General features: G+C 30.2%; 2 protein-coding genes across 2 annotated transcripts in view; one reads left to right on the forward strand and one right to left on the reverse strand.

Moving 5' to 3' along the window:
* LOC119609394 (tyrosine-protein phosphatase non-receptor type 21-like) overlaps window positions 1–6,144 on the forward strand; it is a 19,725-nt gene extending 13,581 nt beyond the window's left edge. Inside the window, 9 exon segments of the mRNA XM_037964152.1 lie at window positions 82–956; window positions 1,015–2,323; window positions 2,326–2,914; window positions 2,916–3,018; window positions 3,075–3,293; window positions 3,364–3,540; window positions 5,237–5,399; window positions 5,402–5,559; window positions 5,630–6,144. Coding sequence (XP_037820080.1) covers window positions 82–956; window positions 1,015–2,323; window positions 2,326–2,914; window positions 2,916–3,018; window positions 3,075–3,293; window positions 3,364–3,540; window positions 5,237–5,399; window positions 5,402–5,559; window positions 5,630–5,752 — 3,716 coding nt within the window. The 3' untranslated portion in view covers window positions 5,753–6,144.
* A 7,332-nt stretch (window positions 6,145–13,476) lies between these two features.
* On the reverse strand, window positions 13,477–16,045 carry LOC119609395. The gene is made up of 2 exons (XM_037964153.1): window positions 15,541–16,045; window positions 13,477–13,565 (listed from the first exon to the last, which is right to left on the reverse strand). Exons 1-2 carry the CDS (start codon window positions 15,818–15,820, stop codon window positions 13,516–13,518), a joined length of 330 nt encoding a protein of 109 aa, XP_037820081.1. The 5' UTR covers window positions 15,821–16,045; the 3' UTR covers window positions 13,477–13,515.
* Window positions 16,046–22,999: the final 6,954 nt, after the last annotated feature.

Here is a 22,999-nt window from a genome sequence, read left to right on the forward strand (position 1 = left end):
AACTTTGAAATTTTCGAACATGATATTTTTTAAATTTTAAACTTAACCTTAAATAATACTTTTCAATTTATTCATCTTTAGGACTCGTCAACGATGATAATCTATTGGACAGTCTAATACTCGAGGTCTTACAACAACATTCGGGCATCCAACATCTAACCACTTCACAGGCTGAGGAAATGTACATACAATGTTGCCAACAACTGGAGGGTTATGGTGAAGAACGTTTTCAAGCTAAAGATAATCTGGGCAATGATATCAATCTAGGCTTGGCCATAAATGGTATGGTAGTGACGGCCGAGAATGGTCGTCAATATTTTCCCTGGAAAGATTTCCATACGGTGACCATAGAAAAGCGAGCCATACGTATAGTACAAAATAAAGCAGATGGTTCACAATTTTTGGGTTCTTTTATATTCTCAGAGACTGATACAGCTAGATATTTTTGGAAGTTGTGTATAACACAACATAAATTCTTTAAACGTTATATAGATGAAGATTCTTCCTCGAGTATGGGTGATGTGGAGAGTGCTAATGGTATTTCTATAGGTGGTGGAGGAGCGGAAGCTATGAATGCTTCTGCCTTTAGTGGTTATGATTTAAGTGATTCGAGAGAGGATTTGCTATTGGAGCATCATGCTACTTATGTGCCAGGAGCGGGAACAATTGGTTCATCACATTATCAGCCCAATACACAACAACAGTCACAAGAATTCCTCTCTTCGGCACAATCTCTGCATCATCAGTCTTCTTCACAATTACCGCCTCATGGTCTTATTTCAACAGCCAATTCTTCTTCAGCCTTAATGTCTTCCAATATATCTTTGGCAGCTAGTCATCAATCGGGTAGTGGACGAGCAGATAACAACAACATGAATGGCAGTGCTTTGCATATGGCTCATCATAGTGGTGGTGGAGGAGGAGGAGGACAAATGGGTCAGAGTTGGTTGAGCAAGGTGGGTTTTTAAAATTTTTGCAAAAAAGTCCATTTACCAATTATTTTTTTTTTTTCAGGAATACTCTCACGACTATGTGTCCTCTTCACAACATCTCTCCAATAGTATTTTAGATACACGCCTCCAGAGCAGCTCCTGCCAGGATTTAAGCAATAATAATCTACACAGTAGCAGCAGTTTTCTGGGTCACACTAATAACAATCATATTTTGGCAGCTGATGCTCATGAAAGAGAACGTTTGAAGGCCATGTTGCCCACTTATCGGCCGGCTCCAGATTATGAAACTGCTGTCCAATTGAAGTATAGAACACCGCCCAATGAATTGTACAACTTAAATCAATTGCAATATCAAGCAGCTGCTTTGGCAGCTCATAATTCAGCAGCTGCTTACTATGCCGGTTCACAGCCGGATGTACATCAAGCGGGTGATGGTTTGCTATTGGGTCATATGGCTACACACCGCTATCCCGATGTGGCACAACCTGCTCAGGCTATGCATGCTCAGTATAATCTATCAGCGGCCACTGCAGCAGCCTCCGGTTTGGGTTCGACGCCTCAGAATAATGTTTATGCTGATTTGCCTCAACGCTTGCAAATGATTAGAACTAAACCGCCCCCTCCTTATCCGGTTAATAGATTAAGTTCTTCTTCTACACCCGATTTAGCAGTAGCTTCTCATCGTCCTCTTCTAGGCTATAGGGCTTATGTTTCTGGCTCTTCACCCGACTTGGTTTCAAATAGAAATCTTTTAAATTCTCAATATCCCTATAGCGGTCAACCTGGAGGATTAGGTAACCCAGGACAAATCACCACTTCCTCGGGAGCCACCATGTTACATCAATATCCCTATATGGGTCATATGGGCCATTCGCAATCCTATCTACCGCCTCATGGTACTTTTGAAAACCTCAATATGATCGAGGAACAGCCTTCGATAATGTCTCAATTACGGCAATCGGCTTTAAGTCAAACGGCAGCCAATCATGCCGCCAATAGCACACAAAGTTATGAACAAAATTCTCCCACATTACCGCCTTCCGGTTATCGCTCCTCGGCCAATCTACAAGCGGGTCAGACGGGACTACAACGCAATGCCATGAATGGTTCCATAGAACCCATTTATGAAAACGTGCCACTGCCTCAATACACATCTTCCACATCGGTAACGCCTCAGCGTAATACAGAACAAAGATCATCGGGTTCATCCACTCATAATACGGAAATAAGAAATCGTACTTCTTCCATACAATCGGCGCCAGGAGGTATGCCTAATCAACCTCCAGTGCCAGCAGCTAGACATCATCATATGCAGCATAGGGATACGGCAGGACCTTCAATACAACAACTAGCTCAACAGCAAATTCATCAATATTACAGGCTCAAGATGAACCGGATGAAATTTCCATGAATATCAAAAAATTCAATCATCAAACACAACCGGATAGGGCAGCTAGTAGTGATGTGCAATTGCTTGAACCTACGCCACCTCAGCGAACGGTAAGAGCAGCCTCAGCAGCACCGGCCATAGGACAAACTTCCTCAACGCCCGAGCAAACACCCGTAAAAATGACGCCACCTCCACGGCAGCATAAAAATATGAAAAGCTCGTCCTCTGTATCAGCTGTTGATGTCATACAACCCACCTCCTCCACTTCGATGTCACCCTCTGTAAGCTCTACCACTGCGGCACTAAATTCTACACGCATTACCTCTTCCACTTCCCACGATGAGTCATTAAGTCATCATTTTTCAGCCATGAATTTGTCTTCCACTTCATCGTCCATGTTTAATAGTACACTGGATACCACAACACAAAGTTCGAGTACAGCGGGCAATAATACAACTTCAAAGGAGAAACGTAAAAAACGCTGGAACTTCTTGGGCAGAAGTAAAACGCCAGACAAACAAAAATCAGCCACATTGGGACGAGAAAAGGCGGTAAATACCACAAAAACTGCAGAAAATCAAACTGGCACAAGATGATCTAAATCTGCACCATAGATGGTCTACGGGAGTGCCGAAATTGCAGCCAATATCGGGACAATATTCCAAAGATAAATTGGTTAGTTATAAAATTTAAAAATTTTTATAAAATTTAACAATTTCTATGTATTTTAGTGTCAAATACTCACTGATAAACTAACCGACTCTCAGTTGTTTATGGAATTTGAGGCCATACCCAAACGCCGTGAAATGGCACGCTACGATTGTGCGTTGAAAGAAGAAAATGCCATGAAAATTCCGATCCAAATTTTCTAACCCTACGATGATAATCGTGTACGTTTGACACCCACCATGGAAAATCGTCATGGTTATGTTAACGCCTCTCATATATCGGTTAGTAGTTTTTGTAAGAATTTACTTGTTGAGTTTCTTTTAACATGATATTATTTTCTTTCTCTTTTAGGCTACTGTGGGCAACAAACAACGTTTCTATATTGTAGCACAATCACCACATGAAGAATTAACCACACGCATCTTTTGGCAGTGTGTTTGGGAGGCTGATGTTTATTTAATTGTGCAGTTATCGGAGGATTTGAATTATATACCGCCCAATACAAATCAACGTATGGAGTTTGGTCAGGTAGGTGGCTAATCCCAAAAATAATCGAGTTCAGTTCTAGTTCTGATGGTAGTTCCAGTTCAGATGTAGTTCCAGTTCAGTTCTAGTTTAGTTTCTAGTTCAGTTCTAGTTCTGATGTAGTTCCAGTTCAGTTCTAGTTCAGTTCTAGTTCAGTTCTAGTTCAGTTCTAGTTCAGTTCTAGTTCAGTTCTAGTTCAGTTCTAGTTCAGTTCTAGTTCAGTTCTAGTTCAGTTCTAGTTCAGTTCTAGTTCAGTTCTAGTTCAGTTCTAGTTCAGTTCTAGTTCAGTTCTAGTTCAGTTCTAGTTCAGTTCTTGTTCAGTTCTAGTTCAGTTCTAGTTCAGTTCTAGTTCAGTTCTAGTTCAGTTCTAGTTCAGTTCTAGTTCAGTTCTAGTTCAGTTCTAGTTCAGTTCTAGTTCAGTTCTAGTTCAGTTCTAGTTCAGTTCTAGTTCAGTTCTAGTTCAGTTCTAGTTCAGTTCTAGTTCAGTTCTAGTTCAGTTCTAGTTCAGTTCTAGTTCAGTTCTAGTTCAGTTCTAGTTCAGTTCTAGTTCAGTTCTAGTTCAGTTCTAGTTCAGTTCTAGTTCAGTTCTAGTTCAGTTCTAGTTCAGTTCTAGTTCAGTTCTAGTTCAGTTCTAGTTCAGTTCTAGTTCAGTTCTAGTTCAGTTCTAGTTCAGTTCTAGTTCAGTTCTAGTTCAGTTCTAGTTCAGTTCTAGTTCAGTTCTAGTTTCAGTTCTAGTTCAGTTCTAGTTCAGTTCTAGTTTAGTTCTAGTTCAGTTCTAGTTCAGTTCTAGTTCAGTTCTAGTTCAGTTCTAGTTCAGTTCTAGTTCAGTTCTAGTTCAGTTCTAGTTCAGTTCTAGTTCAGTTCTAGTTCAGTTCTAGTTCAGTTCTAGTTCAGTTCTAGTTCAGTTCTAGTTCAGTTCTAGTTCAGTTCTAGTTCAGTTTCTAGTTCAGTTCTAGTTCAGTTCTAGTTCAGTTCTAGTTCAGTTCTAGTTCAGTTCTAGTTCAGTTCTAGTTCAGTTCTATTTCAGTTCTAGTTCAGTTCTAGTTCAGTTCTAGTTCAGTTCTAGTTCAGTTCTAGTTCAGTTCTAGTTCAGTTCTAGTTCAGTTCTAGTTCAGTTATAGTTCAGTTATAGTTCAGTTCTAGTTCAGTTCTAGTTCAGTTCTAGTTCAGTTCTAGTTTAGTTCTAGTTCAGTTCTAGTTCAGTTCTAGTTCAGTTCTAGTTCAGTTCTAGTTCAGTTCTAGTTCAATTCTAGTTCAGTTCTAGTTCAGTTCTAGTTCAGTTCTAGTTCAGTTCTAGTTCAGTTCTAGTTCAGTTCTAGTTCAGTTCTAGTTCAGTTCTAGTTCAGTTCTAGTTCAGTTCTAGTTCAGTTCTAGTTCAGTTCTAGTTCAGTTCTAGTTCAGTTCTAGTTCAGTTCTAGTTCAGTTCTAGTTCAGTTCTAGTTCAGTTCTAGTTCAGTTCTAGTTCAGTTCTAGTTCAGTTCTAGTTCAGTTCTAGTTCAGTTCTAGTTCAGTTCTAGTTCAGTTCTAGTTCAGTTCTAGTTCAGTTCAGTTCAGTTCTAGTTCAGTTCTCTAGTTCAGTTCTAGTTCAGTTTTAGTTCATTCTAGTTCAGCTTTTGTATCGTTCTAGTTCAGAAAATGTATAAAAATTAAAATTTTTGGAAATTATTTTTAATGTTAATTTTAATTTTTTCCATTACAGTTCCAGGTTTATCAGGAATTTTCACAAACTACCGATCGTTGTATTACCAGCAAACTGCGTCTTTATCACATACAATCAAGACGTTATCGTTCTGTTTGGCATCTTAACTACACCGATTGGGCAGAACAAAATTGTCCACGTGATGTCAATCACTTTTTAGACTTTTGGAAGAGCTCAATTCAGTGCGTATGGCATCGATAAATGAAGTACCGCCAGGGCATAATACAAATCCTCCGGTACTGTTACATTGTCTAGAAGGTGGTGGTAGATCGGGTGTTACACTAACAGCTGATTTACTACTCTACACCTTAGATCATAATGAGGTTTGTTGTTATTTTCATTTTTTTTTTTTTTAATAATTTCATTTGCTAATTTTCTTTTGGTTACTTTTAGGATTTGGACATACCTAGAGTTATTGGTAATTTACGTCATCAAAGAGACAGCATTATACCTTCTTTGGCTCAATATAAATTTATTTATAGTCTTTTAATAACATATCTAAAAGAACGAGATTAATTTAATTTTATATTACAAAATTACCTTCATCGTTCCATTTGGTTTTATATATTTCACACTCGCCCACACATGCAATGTCCATTTGACCATTATAGACGTAATTTTAATTTGTAACCCTCATTTTTATTATTAAACAAGTATTTTTATGTTTAATTCCCTCCTCTTTATTTTATTAACCCTCGTTGCTATTATTTGGCAATTAAATTGCTTTAATTAGTTTAATTTATTCTTAAAACAAAACATTGAACGAACAATTGTATTTTCTACATTTATTTTTTTATATACAGGGTGCTTATTATTCTTATTTTTTTATAATTTTATTTAATCTATTTCTGTAGTTTAGCTTTTGTTTATTTTCTCTTGAAGTATTTTTTTATCTATATTTATTCTCTGTAATTATTAAACTTATTTTTATTTTCATACAAACATAACTTCTTCCACTTCTTGGTATATAGAAATCATTATGCGTAATACAAAACGATACAATTTTTTTTTAAACATATAAATATTTATTCTTTCGAAAAAGAAAATTTTATATTATATTTTGCACAATTTCTGAATACTATACTACTTCCATATCATTAATTGTGTGAAATTTATTATATTTTTTTTTTTCATTATCCATCAAGTTTACTTGTTGTTAGTATTAAGTTGTAAGACAAAAAATAATCAATTGTGCCTTGTATTTAAAGCAAAAATAATAAAAAAAAAGAAAACAAACTTAAAGTTTACCATAAAAAAAAAAAATTATATAAAATAAAGAAAAATCCAATATATTGATAAAAAAATAAAATAATGGGCGTTTTTAATTATAGACTTAAAAACTTGTCCATAACTTTGATTTTCTTTAGGATTTCTAGTTAAGTTTAGTTTTAGGTCAGTTCTAGTTTAGTTCTAGTTTAGTACTAGTTTAGTTCTAGTTTAGTTCTAGTTCAGTTCTAGTTCATTTCTAGTTCAGTTCTAGTTTGTTCTAGTCTTGTTAGTTCTAGTGTTTAGTCATTTTCTATTTCTGTTCTAATTCAGTTCTAGTTCAATTCCAGGTCACTTCTAGTTCAATTCTATTTCGGTTTAAGATCAGTTTTAGTGCCCTTATAGTTCTGTTTTAGTTCAGTTCTAGTTAGGTTCAAGCTTTGTTCTTCTTAAGCTTTGGTTCAGTTCAGTTCAGTTCTAGTTTATAGTTCTGTTTAGTTCAGTTCTAGTTAGGTTCAAGTTTTGTTCTACGTAAGCTTTGGTTATAGTTTAGTTCTAGTTTAGTGCTAGTTCAATTTCTAGTTTAGTTCTGGTTTAGTTCTAGTTCAGTTCTAGTTAAGTTCTAGTTTAGTTAAGTTCTAGCTCAGTTCTAGTTGAGTCCTAATTCAGTTCTAGTTCAGTCCTAGTTAAGTTCTAGTTAAGTTCTAGTTCAGTCCTAGTTAAGTTCTAGTTCAGTTCTAGTTCAGGTCTACTTCAGTTCTTTTAGTTCTAGTTTAGTTCTAATTCAGTTCTAGTTCAGGTCTAGTTCGTGTCCGAGTTCAGTTTCCAGATCAGTTCTAGTTAGTTCTAGTTCAGTTCTAGTTTAGTTCAAGTTCTGTTCTAGTTCAGTTCTAATTTAGATCTATTTCAGTTCTATATCAGCTCTAGTCCGGTTCAAGTTAAGTTCTAGTTCCGTTTTAGGTCAGTTCTAGTTCATTTCTAATTCAGTTCTAATTCATTTCGAGTTAGTTCTGGTTGAGATCTAGCTCAGTCTAGTTCTGTTTTTAGTCCAGTTCTTGTTTAATTCTAGTTCAGTTATAGTTAATTCTAGTTCAGTTTTAGTTCAGTTCTAGTTTATGTCTAGTTCAGTTTCTAGTTAGTTCTAGCTCAGTTCTAATTGAGTTCTAGATCTGTTCTAGTTTAGTTCTGGTTCCGTTTTAGTTCAGTTCTAGTTCGGTTCTAGTTTAGTTCTTGCTCAGTTGTAGTTGAGTACTGGTTCTGTTCTAATTGAGTTCTAGTTCTGTTATAGTTCAGCTCTAGTCCAGTTCTAGTTTTAATTCTAGTTCAGCTCTATTCTAGTTCTAGTTTAATTCTAGTTCAGTTCTACTTCACATCCAGTTAGTTTTTAATTCGGTTTTAGTTCACTTCTTGTTCAATTCTGCTCTAGTTCTAGTTCAGTTCTATTCATTTCTAGTTTCATTCTAATTCAGTTTCTAGATCATTTCTAATCAACTCTAGTTCAGTTCCAGTCCCTTTCTTGTTCAGTTCTTGATCTAGATTCTAGAACTTTGATTTTTTTTAAACAATTTAATGATAACTTTGTTTTTCTGCAGAAAAGTTATTGTGAATGTTTCTTTGAGTCACCTTGTAAGTTGTTTATATTTTATATGCCAACACCTAAAGGTAGGCAATAGTTTGTATAACGTTAAGTTAAACTTGAAGATAACTAAGTAAATGTTACACAAGTGTTGCCATAATTAAGCAAAATAGAAATGGAAATTACCTATAAAATATATCTTTTTTAAAGCAAATAAAACACAATTTTTTTATTAATTTTTTTTTATAAATATTTATAATTTTTACTACAACTTGTTTTGTTTATTTGACCATCAATATCTTTTGTTTTGTTTCAGTTTTAAATACAATTTGTTTTTTATTAAAAATATAAGATTATTTCTTTTTTTGTTTTGAATAATTATTAAATACAATTATTTATATTTAAACAGAGTATGAATAAATTTTTCTTTTATGTAATGGAGTTTATTTGTTGGTTTCAATTTTAATACCATTAACATGCATAAATAACATTAATAAATTTATTTTTTTTGTTGTTTCTTTTTTTTTTTATGAATAATTTATGTTATTAAAAAGAAAGAAGATTTTGGCAGCTTTTTATACTCTAAGGGGGAGGAGAGAAAATAATATTTTAATAAAAATATTTTAAAAAAGTTTTATTATATATAAAGAGTTTAACTTATTTTAGGAAATATTTATAAAATTTACATTATTAACTAAGTAAATAATATTTAAATTATAATTTGATTTGTTAATGTTAGAAAATATACAATTTTGTTTGTAGAGAGTGAATGAATTTTATGAAAATTAATAATTTATTTGTTAATAAACTAAACTAATTATGACTAAATTATGTTAAAAAAATTTTATGTAAATGATATTTGTTTCTTATTTAAATGATAAAGAATTCAATTCCTTTATAGTTAAAAAAAAAAACTTTTATTCTTTTTCTGATATTTTATTTATAAAATTATTATTTATTAATTATTAAAAAGAAAAAAACATTATTGAAAACCTTTTATTGTTTATATATAAATTTTTTACATTTATTTTGTTCATATTTTGTTATTTTTTTTATAAATATTTAATAAATATATTTATTTATATAAAAATTAAATGTATTTTTTGGGGGGAAGGGGTGTAAATGTACATTTTATAACATTTTTGTTTAACTTTTTTATATAATTTTTTTTTTTAATATTTCGTTAAAACTTTATATATAACTCTTTTTGGCTGTATTTTGTTTAAAATTTATTTTAATTATGTTTTGAATTTCTTAATTTGTCCTTAACATTTCATTTCCCTATTATTTGTAACGCTTTAGTTCCTCTTTCAATAACAAAATTAAGAAATTTGTTTAAGAAAGGGTTTGTTTTACCAAGACTCTTCTTAAAAGGTTAATTTTTTTCTATTTCAGGTGGAATTTTAAGTTTGAAAAAGGTTCTAAATATTATAATTCCTTTTCTTGTTTTGTAGTTTAATTATTTTAAATAAAACTTTACAAAAAAGACGTAATTATTAGAGTTATATTTGGAAAAAAGTGTTTGATCTAAAACTGTTTACTTTCAAGGAAAAGTAAAAGGACTATAGTCGGCCTATAGTCCAGGCTATACTTCAGACTATAGTTAAACTATATTCCAGACTATACTCCAGACTGTAGTTAAACTATAGTCCAGACTATAGTTAAACTATAGTCCAGACTATAGTTAAACTATAGTCCAGACTATAGTCAATCTATAGCATATACTATAGTCAAACTATAGTCCAGATTATAGTCAAACTATAGTCCACACTAATAGTCAAACTATAGTCCAGACTATAGTCAACTATAGTTAAGAGTCTTGTCAAACTATAGACAATACTATACTCCAGACTATAGTCCAGTCTATAGTCAAACCATAGTCAAGACTATAGTCAAATATAGTCCAGACCTGACTACAGTCTGGACTATATTTAAATGAGTTTAAACTTTAGACTATAGTCAAAACTATGGACTAGACTATAAATATATAGAAAACTGTAGACTACACTACAGATTAAATAAAAATAACTTTAATAATTACATCTTTTAGTTAAAAAAAATTTAAGTTAATTTTCTAGAAATAAAGAATTATATTAATATATCAACTGAACTAGTACAAAGAATGATATGAAAATATATTTTTTTTTATAAATTTTGAAACTGCAAAAATCATTACAGCAAACTTTAGAACATATTTCAAAACACTAATTTTCCTTACGTACAAAGTTTGATGAAATGTTTTTATACTTCTTTGCTATTTATAAACCAATTAATAATTTTAACCTCTTTTAAGCTGCCGTTTTTTTGCAAAATGTTTTAATTAAACTAAAGAGATAATTCATAATTTTCATTATCCTTCCATATAACTTGTTTTAATTAAAGTTTTCTTTTTTAATATTATAAAAGTAAATATTTATTATTCATTTGATATATATTTTTAAATTTATACAAAGAGAAAAAGCTGAATAAAACTTATGAGTAAAAATTAATTGTTATTATGGGTCCCTCTTAACTAAGAAATTTTATATGTAAGAGTGATATATAAATACAAAAAAAATAGCAAAATAGTTCAAATATATTTACGTTATGGGTTGAGAAAGTTGATGAAGGAAATGGATGTATGTGGGTAAATGAAATGCAGCTTAATTAAATAAATTATACAAAATTTGTTCAATAATATTTAAAAGTGACTTTGAGTGTGAAATAGGCATGGAAAATTTAGTACTTTTTGATATCCACGGCTTTTTTAGTACCTAGTCTAGTCTATAGATTACTCTATAGTCTAGTCTATAGTATAGTCTATAGTCTAGTCTTTAGTTAGTCTATAGTCTAGTCTTTAGTCTAGTCTATAGTCTAGTCTATAGTCTAGTCTATAGTCTAGTCTATAGTCTAGTCTATAGTCGAGTCTATAGTCTAGTATATAGTCTAGTCTATAGTCTAGTCTAAAGTCTAGTCTATAGTCTAGTCTATAGTCTAGTCTATAGTCTAGTCTATAGTCTAGTCTATAGTCTAGTCTATAGTCTAGTCTATAGTCTAGTCTATAGTCTAGTCTATAGTCTACTCTATACTCTAGTCTATAGTCTACTCTATACTCTAGTCTACAGTCCTAGTCCTACTAGTCTAGTATAGTCTCGTCTAGTCTAGTCTATAGTCTAGTCTATAGTCTAGTCTATAGTCTAGTCTATAGTCTGTCTATAGTCTAGGTCATAGCTAGTCTATAGTCTAGTCTATAGTCTAGTCTATAGTCTAGTCTATAGTCTAGTCTATAGTCCTAGTCTATAGTCTAGTCTATAGTCTAGTCTATAGTCTAGTCTATAGTCTAGTCTATAGTCTAGTCCTATAGTCTAGTCTATAGTCTAGTCCTATAGTCTAGTCTATAGTCTAGTCTATAGTCTAGTCTATAGTTCTAGTCTATAGTCTAGTCTATAGTCTAGTCTATAGTCTAGTCTATAGTCTAGTCTATAGTCTAGTCTATAGTCTAGTCTATAGTCTAGTCTATAGTCTAGTCTATAGTCTAGTCTATAGTCTAGTCTATAGTCTAGTCTATAGTCTAGTCTATAGTCTAGTCTATAGTCTAGTCTATAGTCCTAGTCTATAGTCTAGTCTATAGTCTAGTCTATAGTCTAGTCTATAGTCTAGTCTATAATCTAGTCTATAGTCTATACTATATTCTATACTATAGTCTAGTCTATAGTTTATACTATAGTCTAGTCTAGTCTATAGTCTATTCTATAGTCTAGTCTGTGTCTATACTATAGTCTAGTCTTTAGTCTATACTATAGTCTAGTCTATAGTCTATTCTATAGTCTTACTCTATAGTCTAGTCTATAGTATACTCTATAGTCTAGTCTATAGTATACTATATAGTCTAGTCTATAGTCTATATTATAGTCTAGTCTATAGTCTATTCTATAGTCTACTCTATAGTCTAGTCTATAGTCTATTCTATAGTCTACTCTATAGTCTAGTCTATAGTCTATACTATAGTCTAGTCTATAGTGTATTCTATAGTCGAGTCTATAGTCTATTATATAGTTTAGCCTATAGTCTGACTATAGTCTAACCTATAGTGTAGTCTATAATCAAGACCATAGTTTAGTCTATAGTCTAGTCAATAGCCTAGTCTATAGTTTAGTTTTTAGTTTAGTCTGTAGACTAGTCTATATTCTAGTCTATAGTATATTCTACAGTCTTGTCAATAGTACAATCAATAGCCTAGTCTATAGTCTAGTTATAGTGTAGTCTATAGTCTAGTCTGTAGTCTAGCCTATAGTCTAGTCTTTAGTCTAGTTTATAGCCTAGTCTATAGCCTAGTCTGTAGTCTAGTGAATAGTCTATTTTGTAGTCTACTCTACAGTCTATAGTAAGTCCATGGTTTAACGACAAATTAGTTTAGTACTTCAAAACCCAAAAAGTTATATTTTTGGTTTAATAGTTAGTAAATATGTATATCAAAATTTCCATTTTCCAGGCCTGGTGTGAAACAAAATTAAATGTAAGAGAAGTGTAAGTAATATACAAAATGTGTGTTTGATTTGTATTATAAATACTTTTTTTATGTTTTATAAATAATTCTACTATATTATGTATTTGTTTTGAATATTTGGAAAATTGCTTTCATTTTCATTATGTGTTTTTTTTTAAGGGGAAGGAGAAAAACTTAAATTAATACTTGTCTTTAGTTTACACAGTTATTATAAATATATGTATATATAGCCTGATGATTCGAGTTATTTTTTTATAATTTATTAAAAAAATTCAAATTTTTATTAAAGTTTTTTTAGAGGTTTTCAAAAAAATAGAGAGTTGGTTTTAAGAATTCATTATAATTAATAATAATAAAAAATTGTACATATTTTGTAAGTCTTTTTATAGTTTTTTTCTTGGTAAATTTTAAGTAGTATTTTTTGTTGGTTTTAGTTTGATTTTTTTTTGTAAATTTGGCTGTATATTATTTTTTTTTTTAAATTTTTTCCAGTTAAAACTTAAAACTAATAAAAGTAATTAAATATTTTACATGATAATATCCCAAAAAAAGAAATTAAATTCTTAATATAAACAGTATATAACTATATAAGAGTAGTAGAGAGTATAAAGTAGTAAATATAAGATCCATTTAAAGTAAATAGAAAATTGTCTGAGGACAAAAAGGTCCGCCTGCAGATTATTATTTGTTGGATTTAAAGCGTTAAATCGAAAAAAAAAGAAAATCCTTCATTTAACATTTCATTATTATGTTTACACAATTTATGCGTTTAAAAACATTTTACTCCACAACCTTATTTTATGTTTTTTGTTTTATTTTTTAATTTAATATATAACTTTTTTCTTTTAAATAAAAAACATCAATTTGGCAATATTTTTTTTTGTTCATTAACTAGATAAAAAGAAATTTGAAAAAAAAAAAAAATTATTTATTTTTCTATAAATTAAAAAATTTAACAAAACTTACCATTTTATATTCATTTTATATATAAAAAATTGTTATTGGTTTTATTTATTGGTTCATCGGTGGTGGCATAGGACATATGGGGCAACCAGCAGCACCTTTATGGGGGGAAAGAAAAGAAATTCAGAAGAAAAGTTCTAATAAATAAAAAAAAGTTAATTAATTAAATTAAAAACAAAAAAAGGAAAATTAAATAAAAATAAATAAAACAAATTATAAATATTTTCATAAAAAGTATAAATAAAACTAATTTTATATAAACAATCAAAATTCAAAACTAGTGACTACTTTAGTAACGGTTCCTCTCTCACAAGACACAAAATCTAACTTTTAAAAATCCTAAAAAAAAACTAATTCTTTTTAAAAATCATAAATATTTCTCAAAACATTTAATCTTTAGTGAAATTTTGATTTTTTTAAAATTTAATTTTAAGTAAAAATTTAAGTTTTTAGTGAAAACTTAAATTTTTAGTGAAAATTAAATTTTTAATGAAAATTTCCACTTTTAGTGAAAATTTCAAATTTTAGTGAAAATATCAACTTGTAGTGAAAATCTCAACTTTTAGTGAAAATTTCAACTTATAGTGAAAATTTCAATTTTTAGTGAAAATTTCAACTTTTAGTGAAAATTTCAAATTTCACTGAAAATTTAAATTTTTAGTGAAAATTTTAATTTTTAGTGAAAATTGGACTTTTAGTGAAAATATTAATTATTGGTGAAATTTTTGGCGAAAAAATAACAGAACCGGACTAGAACTGAACTAGAACTGAACTAGAACTGAACTAGAACTGAACTAGAACTGAACTAGAACTGAACTAGAACTGAACTAGAACTGAACTAGAACTGAACTAGAACTGAACTAGAACAGAACTGACTAGAACTGAACTAGACAGAACTGAACTAGAACTGAACTAGAACTGAACTAGAACTGAACTAGAACTGAACTAGAACTGAACTAGCACTGAACTAGAACTGAACTAGAACTGAACTAGAACTAGAACTGAACTAGAACTGAACTAGAACTGAACTAGAAACTGAACTACAACTGAACTAGAACTGAACTAGAAATGAAGAAAATATCAACTTGTAGTGAAAATCTCAACTTTTAGTGAAAATTCAACTTATAGTGAAAATTTCAATTTTTAGTGAAAATTTCAACTTTAGTGAAAATTTCAAATTTCACTGAAAATTTAAATTTTTAGTGAAAATTGGACTTTTAGTGAAAATATTAATTATTGGTGAAATTTTTGGCGAAAAAATAACAGAACCGGACTAGAACTGAACTAGAACTGAAATAGAACTGAACTAGAATTGAACTAGAACTGAACTAGAACTGAACTAGAACTGAACTAGAACTGAATTAGAACTGAACTAGAACTGAACTAGAACTGAACTAGAACTGAACTAGAACTGAACTAGAACTGAACTAGAACTGAACTAGAACTGAACTAGAACTGAACTAGAACTGAACTAGAACTGAACTAGAACTGAACTAGAACTGAACTAGAACTGAACTAGAACTGAACTAGAACTGAACTAGAACTGAACTAAAACTGAACTAGAACTGAACTAGAACTGAATTAGAACTGAAATAGAACTGAACTAAAACTGAACTAGAACTGAACTAGAACTGAACTAGAACTGAACTAGAACTGAACTAGAACTGAACTAGAACTGAACTAGAACTGAACTAGAACTGAACTAGAACTGAACTAGAACTGAACTAGAACTGAACTAGAACTGAACTAGAACTGAACTAGAACTCATGTTAATGTTTTCAATTAGCGCGAGACACAAATTTACCCATAAACCGCTGGACCAAACGACTTTAAAATTTGGATCACTATAAGTAGAGTAATAGGGCCGTTAACACGGATTGGTTTCAACTAGTATTTAACATAATTAACAAATATCAAACCCTTAAAACTAAAACAAAAAATACCAAAAGAAGAAAAAATATGAATTCCTTTGAAAATACCTTTTTATTGATCTTTATGTTTACACCAAATAACTCTGTGTCCTGTTACCCCGAAAAAATGGTAATGCTATGTCCTCCAACCTCTCAAACTTACCATGCATATTGGAATGTCTATGATTATGATGTAACATAGCGGCCGCTGTGGCATATGGAGGTGGCATATTTGGCTGCTGTAATGGTGGCGACAACGGTCTATTATGTAGAAGTTGTGGCGGTGGTGCATGTGTTCCACCATTAACAGCATTATTGCCACCGTTTGTCATAAACATTTGTAAATTTTGACCACGCATTAAGTAAGGTGGAGGGGTCAATGTTGGTGGTGGTAATTGTTGCTGTTGTTGTGATTGTGTTTGTGGCAGTGGTAGTGCATTCATACTATTTGCAGTTTGTGTAACTGTTGTTGTTGCTGGGTGTAAGGTATGTGGTGATAAAGCTCTTTGACTACATTGAGTATTTATATTGCGTGTTGCAGCCGTATTGGAAATCTGTTGTAATAAACGACAATCGGCCGCCGTATAGACAGATGATGAAGAGCTTGTATCATGTTGGGCATAAGAACAGAGTCCACTATCATTGGACGATACCGATCCTATACGTACACATTTGGGGAAGAAATTCGAAAAATCGTAAATTTGTACAATCAATTGTTATCAATTGATAATCTTCATCTACTACTTGTTTTCAACCGCAACATTACAAAATGTTATTTTTTAGTGTTTTAGTTTTTTGTTGTACAAATACATTGCATTAAACCATTTTGCAATAGGGTGCAATATTTGTGTGGTGTTAAGTAGAGTGACAGTTGTTGTTTAAGAGAGTAGAGTAATAAAGTTATAAAATAGAAGAAAAGTGTTGAGAAAAACATATTTAGTTTGTGAAGTTTTAAAGTTAGCACCACACCATTAGAGAGTAAGACAAACTATAGTTTTTTTTTTTCATATAGCAATACCATAGCAGTATCTTAAGGCAGTAAAATTTTGAGTTTTTGTTTTGCTACTACCAACCAAAGCCATTCCAATATGCATAATTTTGTAAGTTAGAATTTCAGATTTTTTTAGATATTATCTATATATTTTATATAATTTATCAAGACTAATATTATTAAAGAAATTTTGAGATTTGTAAAACTTATTATATAAAATGCAAATTACTACTTAAATTTATTTATTTATCGATAACTTAATTTTAAATTTAAGGTAAAGTAAGGTCTGTTCTGGAATAATGTAAATGATAAGAAGTTAACGCTTGAAATAGTCAATTTATTTAATTCACAAAGCAATACCAATTTATCATGTAATATATCATCTATCGTTAGTTTTGTTCAAGTTCAGTTCTAGTCCAGTTCTAGTTCAGTTCTAGTCAGTTCTAGTTCAGTTCAGTTCTAGTTCAGTTCTAGTTCAGTTCTAGTTCAGTTCTAGTTCAGTTCTAGTTCAGTTCTAGTTCAGTTCTAGTTCAGTTCTAGTTCAGTTCTAATTCAGTTCTAGTTCAGTTCTAGTTCAGTTCTAGTTCAGTTCTAGTTCAGTTCTAGTTCAGTTCTAGTTCAGTTCTAGTTCAGTTCTAGTTCAGTTCTAGTTCAGTTCTAGTTCAGTTCTACTTCAGTTCTAGTTCAGTTCTAGTTCACTTCTAGTTCAGTTCTAGTTCAGTTCTAGTTCAGTTCTAGTTCAGTTCTAGTTCAGTTCTAGTTCAGTTCTAGTTCGGTTCTAGTTCAGTTCTAATTCAGTTCTAGTTCAGTTCTAGTTCAGTTCTAGTTCAGTTCTAGTTCAGTTCTAGTTCAGTTCTAGTTCTAGTTCAGTTCTAATTCAGTTCTAGTTCAGTTCTAGTTCAGTTCTAGTTCAGTTCTAGTTCAGTTCTAGTTCAGCTCTAGTTCAGTTCTAGTTCAGTTCTAGTTCAGTTCTAGTTCAGTTCTAGTTCAGTTCTAGTTCAGTTCTAGTTCAGTTCGTTCAGTTCTAGTTCAGTTCTAGTTCAGTCTAGTTCAGTTCTAGTTCAGTTCTAGTTCAGTTCTAGTTCAGTTCTAGTTCAGTTCTAGTTCAGTTCTAGTTCAGTTCTAGTTCAGTTCTAGTTCAGTTCTAGTTCAGTTCTAGTTCAGTTCTAGTTCAGTTCTAGTTCAGTTCTAGTTCAGTTCTAGTTCAGTTCTAGTTCAGTTCTAGTTCAGTTCTAGTTCAGTTCTAGTTCAGTTCTAGTTCAGTTCTAGTTCAGTTCTAGTTCAGTTCTAGTTCAGTTCTAGTTCAGTTCTAGTTCAGTTCTAGTTCAGTTCTAGTTCAGTTCTAGTTCAGTTCTAGTTTCTAGTTCAGTTCTAGTTCAGTTCAGTTTAGTTCAGTTCTAGTTCAGTTCTAGTTCAGTTCTAGTTCAGTTCTAGTTCAGTTCTAGTCAGTTCTAGTTCAGTTCTAGTTCAGTTCTAGTTCAGTTCTAGTTCAGTTTCTAGTTCAGTCTAGTTCAGTTCTAGTTCAGTTCTAGTTCAGTTCTAGTTCAGTTCTAGTACAGTTCTAGTTACAGTTCTAGTTTCAGTCTAGTACAGTTCTAGTCAGTTCTAGTTCAGTTCTAGTTCAGTTCTAGTCAGTTCTAGTTCAGTTCTAGTTCAGTTCTAGTTCAGTTCTAGTTCAGTTCTAGTTCAGTTCTAGTTCAGTCTAGTTCAGTTCTAGTTCAGTCTATTCGATTTCTAGTTCGGTTTAGTTCGGTTCTAGTTCGGTCTAGTACGGTCTAGTACGTTCGTTCTAGTTCGGTTCTAGTTCGGTTCTGGTTCGGTTCTGAATTCGTTTCTAAGTCGGTTCTAGTTCGGTTCTAGTTCGGTTCTAGTTCGGTTTTAGTTCGGTTCTAGTTCGGTCTAGTCGGTTCTAGTTCAGTTCTAGTTCAGTATAGTCTCAGTTTATAGTTCAGTTATAGTTCAGTTATAGTTCAGTTATAGTTCAGTTCTAGTTCTGTTTTATTTCACAACAGTAATTTTTTAAAGAATTCTTTTAAGGGTTTTCAATTTCTTTTTAGCTCCATTTTAAATATAAATTTCTTAACGCTAAACATATTATCGTCAACCCAAACACTACTAATGGCATATACCCATCTACTTTTCCATCATCATCATCAGTTTTTACAAATATGCTGATTTTACGAAAAAAAGTTATCTTTAAACAGTTTTGGTTTTGCTTCATCTAATTTTCATTTCTTCATAGTTTTATTTCTTTCGTAAATATGTGTTTGTTAGATAATCTTGTGTGTTTGAAATACTTTAACATGATCTTATAACTATCAACAACAGTAGCAAAGGAAACGATGATTATAAATACATACATATATACAAAGCTAACAAACTAACGCACATATACGATATACATACATAAATGAGTAGACTAATATGGAAACGTATGTACATATTCTGGCAGTATTGAAAGTATCAGTGTATCCTCTTTTGACCATTTCCTTTCAAATATTTAAAAACTGGAGCTTGCAGTTTAGTTCATTTAAGATATATTTAGAGCGAGTGTTACTTCAATTAAGTGTCTCAAATTGTATGAAGAGCGTTTCTAAGTATTCTGCTATTAAAATAAATAGCGAATACCTTATATCCCGTACTGTTCATTTGAAGATGGGTAAAACAACATTTCTGGACCGACATACCGTACTACGGGATTTTTATGGAGACTCATAAATATACTCATTCCCACACATACACATTTCAAAGATAATGCACTTAAAACACTTACTCACACAAACATTCTCAACTCACTTAAATATGCGGAAACTCTTGTTGAGTAATAGCTTTAGTTTATTTCCTATATTACTGTTACGACTCGTACTAAACCAATTGGAACAAATTCAGACAATCTCTAAAGACTAAAAAACATATACATATGATTACATAAAGTGAGATGTTTGTATGTGTTATATTACACTAATTTATATACATATGAGTGGAAATTCATATGTTTTTCTGTTGAAAATTGAGACGAAAAAACTTCAAAAAGAGCATTACTGATTTATTAGAAGATAGAAAAGAACTTTAAATGAGAAAGCCATTGAGATAAGAAGTTATTTAAATGAACTAAGGATGTAATTAGAAAATTTCACATAAAAAGAAAATGTATCAAAAATTTTTAATAAAAGTATAAATTGAAACAAAAATTTCAATAAAAGACAAGAAATTTATTTAAAAGAAAAATTAAGCTAATATTTTCTATAAAAGGAATACTATTAAAATATAATTTGTTGAAAATATTCTATAAAAAAAATTGTGGAAAATTTTCTATAAAAGAACATTTGTGGAAAATTTTCTATAAAAGAACATTTGTGGAAAATTTTCTATAAAAGAACATTTGTGGAAAATTTTCTATAAAATAAGATTTGTGGAAAATTTTCTATAAGAGAAAATTTGTGGAAAATCTGGAAAATTCTCTATAAAAGAAAAATTTCTATAAAAGAATGTTCTTTGGAAAATTTTCTATAAGAGAAAATTTATGGACAATTTTCTTTAAAAGAAAATTTATGGAAGATTTTCTATAAAAAATAATATTTATGAAAATTTATGAAAAATTTTCTATGAAAAAGAAAATTAATGGAAAATTTTCTATGAAAAAGAACATTTATTGAAAATTTTCTATAAAAAAAGAAAATTAATGGAAAATTTAAAGAAAATTTATGGAAAATTTAAAGAAAATTTGTGATAAATTTTCTATAAAAGAAAATTTATGGAAAATTTAAAGAAAATTTGTGATAAATTTTCTATAAAAGAAAATTTGTGGAAAATTCTCTATAAAAGAAAATTTGTGGAAAATTTTCTATAAAAGAAAATTTGTGGAAAATTTTCTATAAAAGAAAATTTGTGGAAAATTTTCTATAAAAGAAAATTTATGGACAATTTTCTTTAAAGGAAAATTTATGCATAATTTGCTATAAAAGAAAATTTATGGATAATTTTCTATAAAAGAAAATTTATTTTTAAAAATAATATTTATGAAAATTTATGAAAAATTTTATACGAAAAAGAAAATTAATGGAAAATTTTCTATGAAAAAGAACATTTATGGAAAATTTTCTATAAAAAAAGAAAATTAATAGAAAATTTAAAGAAAATTTATGGAAAATTTTAAGAAAATTTATGGAAAATTTAAAGAAAATTTGTGATGAATTTTCTATAAAAGAAAATTTATGAAAAATTTAAAGAATATTTGTGATAAATTTTCTATAAAAGAAAATTTGTGATAAATTTTCTATAAAAGAAAATTTGTGATAAATTTTCTATAAAAGAAAATTTGTGGAAAATTCTCTATAAAAGAAAATTTGTGGAAAATTTTCTATAAAAAGGAAATTTATTGAAAATTTTCTATAAAAAAGGAAATTTATTGAAAATTTTCTATAAAAAAGGAAATTTTTTGAAAATTTTCTATAAAAAATGAAAATTTTTTATTAAAAAGAAAATTTATGGAGAATTTTCTATAAAAATTAAAATTAAAGGAAAATTTTCTATTCTATATAAAGAACATTTATAGAAAATTTTCTATAAAATGTAAATTTATTGGAAATACATTTCTTATAGAAAATGTAAACTAATAATTTACATTAAACATAATTTAAACTTTATTTAATTTCATTCCTAATTTTTTATTTAAAAACCATTTATTGACCTCAATTAGTTGTCATAGCAAGCACAACTATTTAAATCTTAAAGATATGAAAAATTTATGTAAATAAAGAACAGAAATTCCCAAAGAAACCTACAATTCTCTAATAGATAATACGAGTGAAAGTACTATGTATACGCTTGGCTGTGCAAATAAATTCATTAACTTTATCCAGCTTTGGCCAGACAGTTCATCATAATCAGTCATCCTTGTAGTCATAGTAGCCATTAATAAAGTGTCAACAATTATTCAAGTGGAATATAATTAAATTATGCTCTTCTGTTCTCTTACTTTTTTCTTGAACCTCAATTTAGTCTGAGTACAAAAAAAAGACGAACATAAAGTTAAATAAAATTTTGTGGGTAAAAAAAATTCTGTTCACTTCATAATTACCAGTTACAGTGTAACTAAAACAACAAAGAGAAAAATATGTAAACCAGTTACAAGTTATAAAATTTTATTCATAGTTGTTGCTGTTTTAATTTAACTGGGTTATATCTGAGTGCATAAATTATTTGCATTACAACAATTTTTTTTAGCTCGCACACTTAACTTGGCTTAGATTAACTATTTAGTTAAAAGTGCCTTTCGAAAAGAAAACTTTGTGTTGATGATGTCATTATGTTTATAGTGACAGTTGAAGCAAAAGTATGTTGTAATTTTATTGAGGTGCTAGATTGTCTTTTGAAGTTAGTAACTAATTAAATTTAATAAAATGACTTGTGTAAATGTGTAGTAAGCCATGTAAATTGTGTAGCTAAGACATTATATTTAGCCACCAAAGAAGTTTATTTATAATTTGCGGATTGTGAAAAAAATTAAGCCCATCGAATTCATAATTTCTCTATCCTAGTAAATTATTTACGAATATTCCGAGAATCAAGCGTATCATGCCTTGCATACTTTTTTATTACATGCTTTAAGGCAGTTATAGAAAAAAACTTAGTCTTCCGTATCAATATCACTTCTTCTAAACCACAGAAACCATCTCTCCCTTTAAAACCGATGAAATACATTGAGCATAAGCTTCGCTTAAACTAGGATTAAATTTGTTATGTAAAATGAAAAAGTTGTCAAAATATGAAAGAATCACAAAATTCCTGAAAAAAAACTAATTCTGCTGAAGCAGAATCACTTCCAGAGTCGATTAAGCTATGTCCGTTCGTCCTTCCGTCCGTCCGTCCGTCCGTCTGTCTGTCTGTCTGTCTGTCTGTCTGTCTGTCTGTCTGTCTGTCTGTCTGTCTGTCTGTCTATGTGTGTGTCCATATAAACCTTGTGCGCACGCTAAACGTCGCAATTCTTTCCTAATGATCGGGCCTCATTTGACCCTAGCCCCCATACAGAGTCCATATACGATTTGAAGATTTTGACTGTTGCAGTTTCCGTGATATGCGTCTTTTAATCAGGCACCTCGCCAGTTTCAAATTTCGAAATAAAAAGTAGACTATTGTTGCTTTCAGATACACGGGAAGGCACTAAGGAAATTTCAAGGAAATTGGTCCAGCCGTTTAGCCGTCTATAGATTTAAAAAAAACCCCTATAGATTTTAAACAAACAATGTAGGCACGTATGTATGTATGTAGATAAAACACGACTGTACTTTTTAGCTTAATTTATATAAAATTTTCTCTAAGAGTATTTTCTTTGGAAAATGTCTCTGTTTCTCAAGAAAAAAGTTTCTTCAAATAATGAACAACGCTTACAAAATTTCCTTGAAAATCTCTTTATTTTCACTATTTGACCTCCATACCCCCTAACACAAACTTACTTTTTGTTTTTCCCCTTAATAAGTGAACAACTTACTTTTTTTTTTCTCGTACATTACTAAAAACTTAAAGTAAAAACAATTTCAACTAATTAAAGCCAAGATTTATACAAAATATTTTTTCTTGTTTATAAATTGTTGTGATGTTCCATTTTCTTCTACTAGTTTCTGTTATTGTT

This window comes from Lucilia sericata, unplaced genomic scaffold (assembly GCF_015586225.1).
Source record: "Lucilia sericata isolate MDLA Ls3-8-SP2 unplaced genomic scaffold, ASM1558622v1 Contig000975F_arrow, whole genome shotgun sequence".
Classification (NCBI taxonomy): Eukaryota; Metazoa; Arthropoda; class Insecta; order Diptera; family Calliphoridae; genus Lucilia; species Lucilia sericata.

Excerpts from the sequence above, each read along its gene's own strand:
- LOC119609395 (XM_037964153.1), bottom strand. The coding sequence starts at position 15,820 with ATGAATGCACTACCACTGCCACAAACACAATCACAACAACAGCAACAA. Across the intron at positions 13,566-15,540 it reads TAGACATTCCAATATGCATG|GTGCTGCTGGTTGCCCCATA; the intron begins GTAAGTTTGAGA and ends CCCCCCATAAAG.